The 15,057-nt window shown below is 36.0% G+C and overlaps 1 protein-coding gene across 3 annotated transcripts in view; it reads left to right on the top strand.

Annotated features, from left to right (window-relative positions):
• The window catches only part of ctbp2a (C-terminal binding protein 2a), a 70,256-nt gene that overhangs the window by 3,801 nt on the left and 51,398 nt on the right, over positions 1-15,057 (top strand). For all 3 annotated transcript variants that reach the window (XM_051647165.1, XM_051647168.1, XM_051647167.1), the window contains exon 2: positions 14,176-14,329. In XM_051647165.1, the coding sequence (XP_051503125.1) occupies positions 14,272-14,329 (58 nt within the window). In that variant the 5' untranslated portion in view covers positions 14,176-14,271. The remainder of the gene's footprint in view (positions 1-14,175; positions 14,330-15,057) is intronic.

The raw sequence follows: 15,057 nt of genomic DNA, 5'->3' as shown, positions 1-15,057 counted from the left end.
AAACATAGCCACATAGTTTTTGTCCTTTGCATTTGAGCATTCATTTGGTTGTTCCCACTTCCCAGAGACAATAAATACACAACAAACAGCTTGACAAAGTCAGAAATCCAGTGTTGCTTTTTGAGAGACAGCAAGTGTGTTGACATTCCTCAGTGTGCGTAGCACAAAAGTAAAATTGGTTTGAGCGGCTGGATGAGTGTTGCTTGAATTTTAAAGACTGACACTTGAGCGGCACAGCGAGGATAAATATTAATGATTTCTCCTCAGTTTAATAACTTGTTTAACACATACAAACATAGCTTCTTCTGCATGTATTCAAGTGTAGAATACCAGTGGATTCTCAAAAGGAGGACTAGAAAGACTGAAAGGATGTGTAACGGTGCCTGATAGGATGGTAATTGGTATGAAATTGAAACATGGCATCTGCACAGAGAGAGAGAGAGAGAGAGAGCGAATTCAACTTTTATTTCAGTCACTGCTCATTGAAGTCTCAAGACATGCCTGGCTGTCAATCACAATGTTATGAGATTCAAGTTGAGATGCCTAAAAGAAAAGATTCCGCATATTTCACTTTACTCTACTTAACTAAAGAGTCCTTTATGAAGAGACACTGAGGATTGGAAGAGACTTTAAGATAAGGCAGTAATGTGTTATTGCAGGTCAAACTGTTTTGTCCTCACGTCCATTACAAAAATTTACCATGGTAACCAAAGTCTCTGCCAAAATACCATAGATGCCACAGTTATTATTACTACAATAAAACTGTGTTAACTTGCTATTAGCCTGCACTATTATAATTATTTTTTTTTTAATTAAACACATTGTCAAATATTCTGAAAGCTCCTTCAAGCAATGCTAGAAGATCCCTGTATAATATACTAGTATAATACAGTATAGTGACAATAACAGTAGCAACTTGATTTTGCCTGTGCAAAACTCTCTGCCACAATGCTAAGGTGTTGTGGGTTGTTGTCAGGGTGATCAAGAAGTTTTTTGTGTGGTTTTAAAAAAGTTACTCAGAGGTCCTTATAGGGCAAAAATGTCTGTGTCAAAAAAACTGCCATAATAATATTATTTCCACTTTCAATGAGTTAATTTTTTTAACCAGCATCAGTCCTGATCATAACTACCAAATATTCATTCATTTTCAGGATATTAACCCTTTAAATGCCAGTTTGTTTACATAATGCCACTGTTGTTTTTTACACACACATCTCAATACACACATACAAAACACATTCTGACATCCATACCAACACACACACACACACCCACACACAATTTTAGCTGCATCATTTATTCAATTGGCCTGCGGTGCTCTATAATACAGCAAACAGAAAACAGGGGGGAAAAAGCATGTATTTGCTCCATAGGCTAAACATAAGAAAAATGGCGCCATCTGGTGGAAAATATAAAACATTTAAATTTTGAAGCCAGGGATCCGGAATAAAAGCATAATATCATAGATTTCATGGTTTTATGCTTTAATGGCACTAGGATCAAATATTGCATTGACATTTTTGTCCTTAAGGTCCTGAGTTTAACTATTGTGTGTACACGGTGTATTATAAATGTATTATAGGAACTGAGGTTGAAATATCAAAATTCCCCCCAAAAAACACACCTTTGGCAAAATGTATGCTGTTGACATTAATACAGCCAAAATGATCGAAAAGACAAAAATATCCCGAAGCTCACACAAGGGATAATAGCTACTTTCATGTAGCTATTACAAAAAAAAAAAAAAAAACTTTCCTTGTTATATATACTGCTCTAAGCTATGTGAGACTTCTATTACAGCACTTATTATATTGTTGCTTCTGTTGTTCTCCTCATTTGTAAGTCGCTTTGGATAAAAGTGTCTGCTAAATGAATAAATGTAAATTTCATCTTTGCATGAATCAAATGTAACACTGCAGAATTAGATTCACCCCCACAAAGCTTTCACTTAATTTTGGGGGTTATTTAAACAGATGATTTAACTACTTTTCCTCAATCGGGGCTGAAGAATCAGTATGGATGCAATGATATAGACTTACTCTGTCAAATCACCCAAATTTTTTATTTTGTTAATACTTTCTCTAAAGAAAGGTAATCATAAATGTTGATGAAAGCCAAAATATGAAATACCATGGATCAATATTTACTGTGTAATTAAATATTTTGTACAGCATTTATTTACAGATCAAAAAAATTACCTTACAAAGGTGGCAGTGTCATTGTTTTATTTATACACAGAGATAAGAAGGTCTATTACTAAAATCAGTTGACTTCAGGACCCCTTGTTGCATTAAATGCCAATGGTGTGAGTCCAAAAATGGGAAAAAATACTTTTTGTGTTGTTTTTCCAAAGTTGGAGTGTCTATAACTCCAGAAGTATTAAAGACATCTTAATATCCTTTTAGATTCTGGTTCAGAAGATACTTTCCTTTCGGTTTCTTTATATTTTAGGCCCTATATGGTTAAATCCCAGAGATATGGGGCTCTCAATGTGGCTCCATCCATAAACTGTTCAAATGTATTCTTTTTCAGTGGTCGAAAAGCGAATGTGGGTCACTTGATGTGAAACTAGTTTTTCCTGTCCAACAAAACAAAGGTGTGAAGTACAAATAATGTTGAAACGAAAAATATATATATTTATTTATAAAAAAAAATAAAAAAACACTGTCAAAATCCTGATTTTTGAAAATCCCCAAATTTCGAAGAATAAGCAACACATGTGGCTCTTCAGTGCAATACCAATATCTAGTTTTGGAGATCCTATACTTGCCAGAGTGGTCCCAAACTTTGTAACTTGCCATAAAAAAAAAAAGATTAGACTTCTTGAATTGATAAGAAATGAAAATATCTGCTTTCAGTATTGACCCAATCAGATCTATCTATATCGTGCATCTCTAGTTTGAATCACAACCTGAAAGTTTTGTTAAATTATTATCACAGCTTCACAGATCTTGTGATATTTCTTTGTGTGGTGGGGCAGCAGGCTATCTCTGACAGATACGGGTAGAGTGGCCCCTCAGCCTCAGGTCTCGGGAGCAGATGTCCCTTCAGTCAGTCTTTTGATGTGAGGAAAATTGGCAAAGTGTATATGTTGCGGATGAATTTGTGGTATAATCCCTGAGTTCCCTGAGAGTCGACAGAACAGTCACTCTCCACTTTAGGAGGCGATTTTAGCAGTGTTGTCCTCTGAGTTATAAGAGTTCGGCTCCAAGAATGAGTCAAAGCAGGGTCACTGAATTCAGTGTGTTATGAAGGGGTCAGCGAGGGAAGGGGCCTCTTCTTTGTGAGGGGTCGGGCAAAGTGCTTCACTCCTTACAGCTGGGACTTTCACAAATCAATACGAGCATTAGAGGCGTGTTCACACGCTGTTTGTCGAGTCATATTACAACTGATTCTGCATTGTTGCAATGTGTTGTGGTCGTTTTTGTGAGGTGACATTGTAGGTGTTATTACTGGAAAAAATCAAGTTGTCTTGATTCAAAGATTTCTGAAATGTTTTGGGCTCATAACTCAAATATCCTTTAAGATTGTAGGTGTTAATAATTGAGGCTATGGGGAATACCCACAATGCCTTGCGCTTTAAATATTTAAGCTTATGTTTCCTTGGTCAAAGGGAACATAGGGGGGCATTTAAATAGTTGTTATTAAGAATTCATAGAGGTTTTAGCTCTTTTGCAGTATTATTTATTCATGTTGTTTTGCTGCAAGTACTAGTTTCATGTGATGACACCATTAGGGTGATCTCTGTCCCCTTTTGTCAAATAGGACCCTGTTAACTCTTTCAGTTTACCTTGTGCATTTGCAAATGAAGTTTATTTAATTATTGTCCTAGAATCAGTTATAATCTTTATTATTTAAGCTGTGTTATCGTGTGACTTAACTTTTAGTCCATTCAATTGAAATTATTAAGATGAAACCACAACATTTAAATAGCAAATTGGAGTTAAATCTGCTTGCATCTAGTTACTTTAACTTAAATAGTTAAGTTCATTCTATATGAACACCAAGTTAACTAACTTAATTACACAAGTATTTGAGATGCCATTACTCAGTACAGTTGAGGGAACCAGATTACTCTATCAATTGAGTAGAATCAACTTATTAGGGTTTTCAGTGTAGACAGAGGTGAAGAAAGTGAGTGACAAAACTGAAACCGAAAGTGATGTGTTAGGAGATATAGATGCGTGCACTTTAAACCCGAATAGGTTAGCAGTACTCAAAATATTTGAGGTAATCAGTTACATACAATTTTTTAAGTTAATAAATTCCAAATTTAAGTAAGTGGAACTGTCAAGTTTTGATTTTGTACTACTTATGCATGCTGACTGCTCTTAACTTGATTTTTTTTAAATTTCTTTATATGGGACTTAACTTTAAATTTTGACACCAGATTTCTTATTTTTATTTTTCAACACAAATCAGTTATTTCCATCACTTTTTTCACCCAAGTTAAGTCTGACTAGTGACTTGCTTAATAATGGATAAAGCAGTAAGAAAGATACATACAGGTGCATCTCAATAAATTAGAATGTCGTGGAAAAGTTCATTTATTTCAGTAATTCAACTCAAATTGTGAATCTCGTGTATTAAATCAATTCAATGCACACAGACTGAAGTAGTTTAAGTCTTTGGTTCTTTTAATTGTGATGATTTTGGCTCACATTTAACAAAAACCCACCAATTCACTATCTCAAAAAATTAGAAATTAACCAATTAAACAATAAACATATAACAAAAAAAAAAAAAAAAAACTATAAATGAAATATAATATCTTATTGATTGAATACATGGATTTGTTCATTTTTAAAAAGCCAAAAATGTGACCAAAATGTTGAAAAACGAATTTCGAATCAGGAAATCTGTATCAATACCCAGCCCTACATTGGCCTTTAGTATGGAGGTGAGGTCAAGCTTTTCTGATACAGTTTAAAAACTCTGTGGCCTCTGCAAAACAGTGTTAAAAAATGAAGACATGAGTTTTATCTTTAATCACACTTGAACAGTCTTCTCTAGTTTAGTGTGTTAGAGGAAGACAGCAGCGCAGCTTTGATGAGCACTGGCATTTCTAAAGGTCTCTGGAAAAAAAAAACTATTTGTGATTGCTAGAATTCTTCGCTGCCACAACGGGTGACTGCTCTCACAGAGGAAATTATCTGCATATTTAAAATGCCACCTTAACAAAGTGGTTTAATCAGTAGCGGTTTTAACCACCATGCAAACCATGCAATTGCGTGGGGCCCCGCACATCGGGGGGGTCTTGTTGAGAAGCTCAGCAAAAACCTCTTGAAACATGACATTGTTTTAGCGCTACGTTAGAGGTCCGCTGGATTTTTAAGTCAGTTTTTGTGTTCAGGTTTGTAATTTATGAAAAAAAAATATACAGACCTTCTGAACTTGTTTTGGACACGTGCTCTCACTCACATACGTGCGAACGGGTGAGTTAGGGGCCGTTCACACCGAACATGTTTTTGCATGCATCTGCTCTGTTTTTCCATTGTTTTCCTTTGTAAACACACACCGAACGAACGTCCGTCTGGACGCTATTTCTTCAGTCTCACGCAGGACCAGCACATTTTTAGACACTGTGTCAAGTTAAAAATAACTTTAGGTCTCAAAAACGCATCTCGAAACACCTGTGTTCTGTTTCATTCATTGTGCTGCATCTAGATTGTTTTTAGCGCAGGTGTCACAAAGATTTAACGTTCAGGTTGCAAAGGGGGGACTGTTACAATGTTTAACATTATTCCAGATTATTCTGCACCAAGCAAATTTTCAGCACTTGATAAATGGCAATGTTTTCTTCCTTCTGCTCTAGTGTGCTGAGGGGCCACCATGCCTTGTATGTTTACTGTTACTGTTATGAATGTTGCCTACAATGCTTACATAAAATACAGCCTTTTGCAACATGATGAAAAATACACTGCAGCATTAGAATATAAGCTCCAGGAGAAAGTAAAATAAGACAGAAATATAATACTACTGTATACAACAAATAATAGTAATAATAATGATAATGTATCATACTATTTTATAATGAAAAACTGGACAACAATGAATAATTGTTGGGTTATAATAATAATAAATAACAACTGAATTCCAAAATGTTAGTGAGTGAAGTAGTAGGTTTTGCACACCCTGTTCATTAAAAAAAAAAAAAAAAAAAAAAAATGCTTTGTAAAAATATGTATTGCATTTTTTATCATTGTATTGTGGAAAAACTGGAAAACATGTATTATCTCTAACTAGATTTTTATTTTATTAAACATTTTGAATGTACTTGGCCACAATGACTGATAGGATGAATTTAAAATTACAATTTAAAATCAATTTTATGTAATTTTTGAAGCCAGCATTTTCTAAATTGGGGCCCTGGGTTGGTCAGTTGCTTGGGGCCTCAGAAATCGTAAACACACCCCTTGGTTTAATGGCACTTTCTAAACCTCCCTCTGTTTGTTTGAGCCACCAATCCAGCCCTAAATGGCAAAACTGGCTCAATCAATGGCCCTTATTGGAGTTTAATGCAGGAATACCTGTTTGGCTAAACAATGGAAGATGGGGTGAGCGTTCGGGAAATCTGTTTGGAAACAGTTATTATTTTTGCAATTCTGTTTGGTGATGCTAGTGGTGCAGAAATAACAAACTGTAGCTTTAATTGTCATTGTAATGTCACAATGTAAAAAAAGATCTGAATAATACAAAACATAGCAGCCAGATCTCATAAAAATTACGTCACTGTGGTGACACTTTTGCAAATTGCATGGTTCCTTACACGTATCGCAGCAGTTCCGAGGTAATGTCCACTGTGCGGTGCAAAAAGCAAGTTACATTTTCTTCAAAACAGATTAGAGTCTTAACCTTAACCTATCGAATTTTAAATCAACAAAACCTGCCTCCACACTTTAAACCTAAACCTAACCGATAGTGGCATATAAAGCAAATGTCATATGAAAAACGCAATTGTTAAAGCAACCATGTCATTTTGTGGTGCTTCAATGACACTTTTGGCGCACGTGTTGACTCGTGTGCTCTTCAGGACTCCAGTCCTTTGCATTGCAAGTGCAGCGCTCTATCAGTTGAGCAACTGAGCAATTTGATCGCGTTAGAGCAAGCTTTTTAATGTATTTGGTTGTGTAATGCAAACGTTAAAATGTATCCCCTTAAAAGTCATGTGCTACAGTAAGTGTTTAGATGTCATAAGATAGCATTGTGTGTGCAACAGGGTGAAAATTGTTTTTGAACTTTGAACATGATTTGTGTGAAAGGGAATAAAAGTAATTGTTGTTGTAGCACCTCTAGTGTTCATTTCACCAGGAAAATGCCATGATGTGTACAGCAAGCCTCATAAAAATCATTTTGATTTAATTAGACTATTTTGAATAATAGTCTTCATTTTCATTATACAAAATTAATTAATAAAATAATTGTGCAAGTTTTTCGTTTGAAAATTTGAGGTGAAATATAACCCACACATCGCTTGACATATATCGCAAGATTTGCTAAATGTAAAAGAGAGTGAAAGAGTTTGAAGGTGAAAGAAGAGATTGAAGCGTGCCGCATCACAATAGTGTTTATTGAAAACTCTGTTTAGCATCACACTTACTGAATATTGAAATGAAGTGAGGTCAGTGGAAATGTGGCTATTGTGCATGGAAACATGAGGAACCGAATGTGCAAACATCAATCACACTGAGTGTCGCGGCTGTCATAACACACGCAGACAAGCATACAGGTGCAGCTGAATCAAAGCAGCAGGTTATGAATGGAGCAGATGTAATTTATGCTTTGTGTGAAGGAGTGCTTTTAAAACACACACAAGTCTTTGAAGTGGATACAGCTGATATCTTTACACCGGCTGCTGTTCTAAAAAGGTTTTTTTTTTCTCTGAAAAGCATCAGCATTTACATCTCAAACTGTAAACACTAAGACCTTTGTGCAGCCCTTTTAGATGTTTACTGTTGCCTTATTAATTTAATATAAATACATATAACAGTCTTTTTTACTTCATAATGATTACTTTCTTAATCACTAATGATCCAAATGTATACTGTCGGAATTGCGTTAAATTGGGAGTATCCTGCAAGCTGTTCATCTTTCAAGACCTTCAGGATTTCTATCCAGGCTTAGTGTTTTTGTGACAGGTTATGTTTGTGTCTGACCTCGAACAAAAGAGTGCAGGTGACAGGAAGTGAGGGTTGCCTAGGTGACAAAGGATGTCCTTGGTTAATTAACAGAGTGAATATCTCTTTTTCTATGTCTGGAATAATAAGATCAAGTAAAAGGAACCTTTTTCAGGCATTATATGAATAATTCATTTCAGATCATTTCTGATTACATATTACAGTATCTCTTACAAAAAGTACAGTGATGCTATCAGATGATGAAACCATGGTTTGCCAACATTTTCACAAGCCCCGGTAACACTAGTCTTTGGCATGTAAATTATTTCGGACACCACAGTATGTCTTCACGCTCAAGGGCTTGTGGTTTTAATAAATCATTAATCGCAAAATAGGTCATTGTGTGACGTTTCAATCTTCGATTGGTAACACGCCTTCTCATCATACAAATTTGCAGGTCAGAGTTCACCAAACTTGACCTTTCGTTCACAGCGGAGTGCAAAATTTCTTTGCATAACCTTGCGTTTCAGGTCTCCTGCATTTATATGCGTTTGAAAGAGTGAAAGGAGTGCAAAGTCTAGTGTGACCTCACCTTAAGCCATTAGACTTGCACACGCAAGCACCACTCACAACCTGTTTACTTCAGAAAAACAGAAATATCGAATGATTGTTAATTTTTTCCCTCAAAATGCCTCATGAGATACAGAAAGTAAACAAACAAAACCTGGGGAAATTATTTTCTGAAAAATATTAGCATTTTATTTTTTACTTGCCTTCAGCAAGCTTTAATTTGACTGTGGTTGGTTAGCAGCAGGCATAAAATTGTATCTGAGTCTTTGTTTTCTAGAGCTGTAAGGTTTCTTGTGATAGAGCGACATATTAAAGTGTGTGTGTGTGTGCGTGTGTGTGTGTGTTAAAGGGATAGTTCACCCAAAAATGAAAAGTCTCATCATTTACACACCCTCATGCCATCCCAGATGGTTTTTACAAGACTATTTCAGCTCTGTAGGTCCATACAATACAAGTGAATGGTGACCAAAACTTTGAAGCTCCAAAAAGCAAATAAAGGCTGCATAAATGTAATCCATACGACTCCATTGGTTTTATCCATGTCTTCTGAAGAGATCCAATTGGTTTTGAGTGAGAACAGACCAAAATATAACTCCTTTTTCATCTTGCCATTGCAGTCTCTACATACGACACTTCAGAAGACACGTATTAAACCTCTAGAGTCGTATGGATTACTTTTATGCTGCCTTTTATGTACTTTTTGGAGCTTCAAAGTAGGAATGGGCGATGATATTTATCGAAAAACAATTATATAATATCAGTGATAAAACTTCTGAGTAATTTCGATATTTAGCTTATATTCTACATCTAGACGATTGGATCAGGAGTATGTCGCTAAAAACACGAGCAGTTCTGCAGTTATACACACAACTAGCAGACTAAATCACAGTCATGAAATCAGCCAGTTCGGAAGTATTAGCTGGTTAGCGGCTACCTCGCCCTATTTTCATGTAAACCAGTGATGAGGCTAGGTAGCCGCAAGCTAGCTAGCTATCCGGATAAAATGATATCGTTGTGTATCAAATAAGATAGCACTGACGACAATGCATTGTGGCTATCGACTGAACACAACAGCAGCTCCGACATTAACACCATTGCTGGTTATTTGTGTACTATTTAGATAAACTTTTTTTCACAATCCATATCGCTATCACAGGCACGAAAGTATAAAGTTTATTGGCAGTTGCCAATGCAACTTATAGTGCGTTACCGCCACCTACTGAGCTGGAGTGTGGAACGTCACAAGAAAGTCTTTCAGTGGAATCAAACGTCCACTGAAGATGATTAAACTGGTGAAATTTCAATGTAAAGAGATCACTTTAAAAAGAGATCTTGATTAAACCCTAAACTGAGTATACTTCTTGAACTTTAATTAAAAGGTAGCTAACCCTGTAACAAACAAGTTGTTTACATTCATTCTTGAAGTCTAACAATCATGTGGAATGCATTTCCTCCCCTTTTAATGGCATGAAATGTATGTCGTGATAAATATCAATATCGAACGATATGAAGAAAAATATGATCATATTTTTGGCCATATCGCCCAGCCCTACTTCAAAGATTTGGTTACCATTCACTTGCATTGTATGGACTTACAGTGCTGAGATATTCTCCTAAAAACCTTAGTTTTTTTGCAGAAGAAAGTAAGTCATACATATCTGGGATGAGGCTGAGTAAATGATGAGAGCATTTTAATTTTTGGTTGAACTATCCCTTTAATTTGTTCGATTCTAATAAGCAGTGAATAAGAGTCGTGTAACCAAAGGAGGTGCCCTAATTTGTTAACTCTCCAAAGAAATGTGTGCATATTCACACAGACTATTGTCGCTGCCCAACAGGTCGGATGTTTTGAGATTACCAAAAAAGTGAGCCCTCACTGACCCATGTGAACCATAGCGAGCAGAACATGTGTTTGTTTTATTTGTGTGCAATAATCCAAGACACCCAAGGTAACACAATGAATGCTATAGAGACCCTTGAACATTTACAGCATTCATTGATGGAGAGATAAGGAGGGAAATAGTCAAAGGACGAGGATTTGCAAATGCAGCGCGGTCTTCTTTTTAAAAATTGAAAACGATCGGTTACAAAAAAAACCCCATTATGCACTTCCCTCAGGGCCTTTCCTGTCTAGAGGGTCAATATTTGTCCTTCAGCAGGATGGTTGAAATTGAGTAATGTTTTTATCGAATGGTTGAGTAGACTCCAGAGAGTGTGTTTGTGTGACAGACTGTGTGTGTTGGGCGTGTGCTGTGATCAGTTTCAGGTTGAGTGAGGGGGCCCTGGTTCTTAAATCACTGGAGCGAGATGCGTCTTGGGGAAAGTGTCTCAGCGTGGGGCTGGAAGTCTGTTTGTGTCTTTTTCTCGGTGTAGGATCTGCCGTGATTGTGATTTGAGAAAGACCGTCAGACCTGCTTTGATTGCACTCTGGGTTGAAATTATTTTTCTTATTTAAACCCAGAAGGACAAAACACAGTTAATTTGATCAGTTTCATGTTATGCAAAGTGCCTTAAAAGTCTAGTGAGAATTAAAGACAACATGAAATCAAATCAGACCCTGCTTACTTAAGTTAATTCATGTCCCTGTTTTCATCAGTAAATGTAATTATTAACCAAAAATCTTTTTTTTCCATAATCTTTCAGAATTTTCTTTTCTGATGATGTAACCAAGGCTGTTTGTGTTGGGAAAAAATATTTACCAACTACATTAGTGATTGACTGATCAATCAGACTGATCTCATGATTTGATTTAGATTCGATGTAGATTCATATGTGTATATTTTAGTTATAATTAGAAGTCGACTGATAGTGGATTTTGCAGACACCGATAACTAACGTTGTGGGAAAGGCTGATAACCAAGTAATTGGCCGATAGTTTTTAAAATTGATTTATAGAATGTCAAAAACATTTCTTATTCTTTCCTTACTATGACGGGCACAGACAAAAATGAATAATGTATTCAACCAGTTTATTGTTCAACCAAAATCTCAAAAATAACCAGAAAAATATCAAATATTTGGTGCATAACATGGGATTTTTAGTACAAACAAGCCCAAAATACACTGGGGACTCTTATTTTGAAATGACGTAATGATGAAAAAAATATCGGCAACTTCTGCTATAGATTTTTGCCCATAACAATAGTTCCTAAAAGCAAATATCAGCAACGATTAATCTATTAAATCGATATATCGTCTACCTCTTCAGGGATGCAAATTCATGGTTGGTGGAAAAAGGTGAATAAGTCATAGCAGCTGTTTCAGTTGATTTCTTTGTTGTATTTAAAGCTTTTTGTTATATTTAAAAATGTGTTAAGTGTTTAAGCTTAAAGGAACCCTTTCAAAAGATTTTAATAAGGAAAATATAGACAATTTTACCAAAAAATGTGGGCATATTAGCTTCAGAAAAAGTGACTTTAGATGAAAGGTGAGTAGTTTGCATCCCTGCTCTTGTTATAATTTCCATTTGACCTACAAATGAAAAAAATTCTCTCACAGCTATTGTTGTTAATTATACATTATTCTAAGTACATTACGAAAATAATAATTTTACAAATAATATTTTATTTGTTTTTCATCATTTTTGTCACATTTTAGCTTTTTAAAAATGTACAAATCCATGTAAATATATTATAATATTATAATATATTGCATACATAATATTTTGTTACATGTTTATTGTTAAATGCATCATTTATTTACAAGTATTTACATTGTTTTGTAGAACACATGCTAAAAATAGGTACTGTATCTTTAAGAACGGTGGCAGTTCAGTAAAGAGCGTCACTGTGTTTTGGTTGAGCAAATAATAATGAGAGAGGATTCGAATGGCATCTTGACCTTATCCGTGCTATGTGTGAGTAGAGCTATATGTTTATTTTTTGTTTTATGACTGTAAAGAAGAGAAAGGATATTAAAAGAGACGTTATTCAATGAATAATGGGTTGCGTGGATTTCATCTTTGGACACACATTACACAAAACGAGTCAAATCAGACTTGAACATTCTGTAAAATAATGCTGAATTTCTTGGAGAGTTCATGGCAAATTTGCCACAAACATGCCATAGGTATATAAAATTCAATCAAAAGCAACAGCATTATGGGTATCCCTTGTTGTTTCACCTCCCATATGAGTGCTTCAAGCTGATTGTTATTCCATGTGCCATTAAAAACCAGAAGCATCAAGCTGATAAGAGCATCATTCAATAGTAAGATGACTCCCTCTAGCGGTTGACATACACTGGCGGCCAAACGTTTGGAATAATGTGCAAATTTTGCTCTTATGGAAAGAAATTGGTACTTTTATTCACCAAAGTGGCATTCAACTGATCACAATGTATAGTCAGGACATTAATAATGTGAAAAATTAACATACTTAAACTACTTCAAAGAGTTCTCATCAAAAAATCCTCCACGTGCAGCAATGACAGCTTTGCAGATCCTTGACATTCTAGCTGTCAGTTTGTCCAGATACTCAGGTGACATTTCACCCCACACTTCCTGTAGCACTTGCCATAGATGTGGCTGTCTTGTCGGGCACTTCTCATGCACCTTACAGTCTAGCTGATCCCACAAAATCTCAATGGGGTTAAGATCCATAACACTCTTTTCCAATTATCTGTTGTTCAATGTCTGTGTTTGTTTGCCCACTCTAACCTTTTCTTTTTGTTTTTCTGTTTCAAAAGTGGCTTTTTCTGTGCAATTCTTCCCATAAGGCCTGCACCCCTGAGTCTTCTCTTTACTGTTGTACATGAAACTGGTGTTGAGCGGGTAGAATTCAATGAAGCTGTCAGCTGAGGACATGTGAGGTGTCTATTTCTCAAACTAGAGACTCTGATGTACTTATCCTCTTGTTTAGTTGTACATCTGGCCTTCCACATCTCTTTCTGTCCTTGTTAGAGCCAGTTGTCCTTTGTCTTTGAAGACTGTAGTGTACACCTTTGTATGAAATCTTCAGTTTTTTGGCAATTTCAAGCATTGTATAGCCTTCATTCCTCAAAACAATGATTGACTGATGAGTTTCTGGAGAAAGCTGTTTCTTTTTTGCCATTTTTGACCTAATATTGACCTTAAGACATGCCAGTCTATTGCATACTGTGGCAACTCAAAAACAAACACAAAGACAATGTTAAGCTTCATTTAATGAACCAAATAGCTTTCAGATATGTTTGATATAATGGCAAGTGATTTTCTTGTACCAAATTAGCAATTTAGCATGATTACTCAAGGATAAGGTGTTGGAGTGATGGCTGCTGTCTAGATTTGATCAAAAATTACTTTTTTCAAATAGTGATGGTGCTGTTTTTTACATCAGTAATGTCCTGACTATACTTTGTGATCAGTTGAATGCCACTTTGGTGAATTAAAGTACCAATTTCCTTCCGAAACAGCAAAATCTGTACATTATTCCAAACTTTTGGCCACCAGTATATGTCATGATGTCAGTTGACCACTGGCTTGTTGTTGATCATCGGTCTCTCTGTGCAGGTGTAAGGTGGCGTTATGCCAACTGGAGGATTGTGGGGGCTGTAGTTACCTGTTTGCTAAGCTCCGTGAACAGCACACAAGAAGAAGAGAGTTGCCATGGCTTTGATTGATAAACACAAGGTCAAACGTCAAAGACTCGACAGAATTTGTGAGGGTAAGAAAACTCGAAATGTCCCTTACCAAAAAGTGCTGTGGCCATACCATGATACATTGACTGTGCCATATGGTAATACCATGGTACTACTTTATAAGTCCAATTTAGACACATTTTTCTGTATTTGTATTTCTCACGATCTTTTGATCTAAAGGCTTGTGTGTCGATGCTTGAAATTATTTTTTTGTGTGTGTGTAAATATATATATATATATATTTTACACCGATCAGCCACAACATTAAAACCACCTAATATTGTGTAGGTCCCCCTCGTACCGCCAAAACAGAGTCAACCCTCATTTCAGAATAGTATTCTGAGATGATATTCTTCTCACCACAATTGTACAGAGCAGTTATCTGTGTTACCGTAGACTTTGTCAGTTCGAACCAGTCTGGCCGTTCTCTGTTGACCTTTCATCAACAAGGCGTTTATATCCACAGAACTGCCCCTCACTGGATGTTTTTTGTTTTTGGCACCATTCTGAGTAAATTCTAGAGACTGTTGTGTGTGAAAATCCCAGGAGATCAGCAGTTACAGAAATACTCAAACCAGCCCGTCTGGCACCAACAATCATGCCCCAGTTCAAATAATTGAGATCACATTTTTATCCCCATTCTGATGGTTGATGCATGATTTTATGCACTGCACTGCTGCCACACGATTGGCTGATTAGATAATCGCATGGATGATTGTTGGTGCCAGATGGGCTGGTTTGAGTATTTCTGTAA

This window comes from Myxocyprinus asiaticus, chromosome 20 (genome assembly GCF_019703515.2).
Source record: "Myxocyprinus asiaticus isolate MX2 ecotype Aquarium Trade chromosome 20, UBuf_Myxa_2, whole genome shotgun sequence".
Classification (NCBI taxonomy): domain Eukaryota; kingdom Metazoa; phylum Chordata; class Actinopteri; order Cypriniformes; family Catostomidae; genus Myxocyprinus; species Myxocyprinus asiaticus.
Note: the sequence above shows the minus strand (reverse complement) of the source record. Positions and strands in the feature narration are given on the sequence as shown.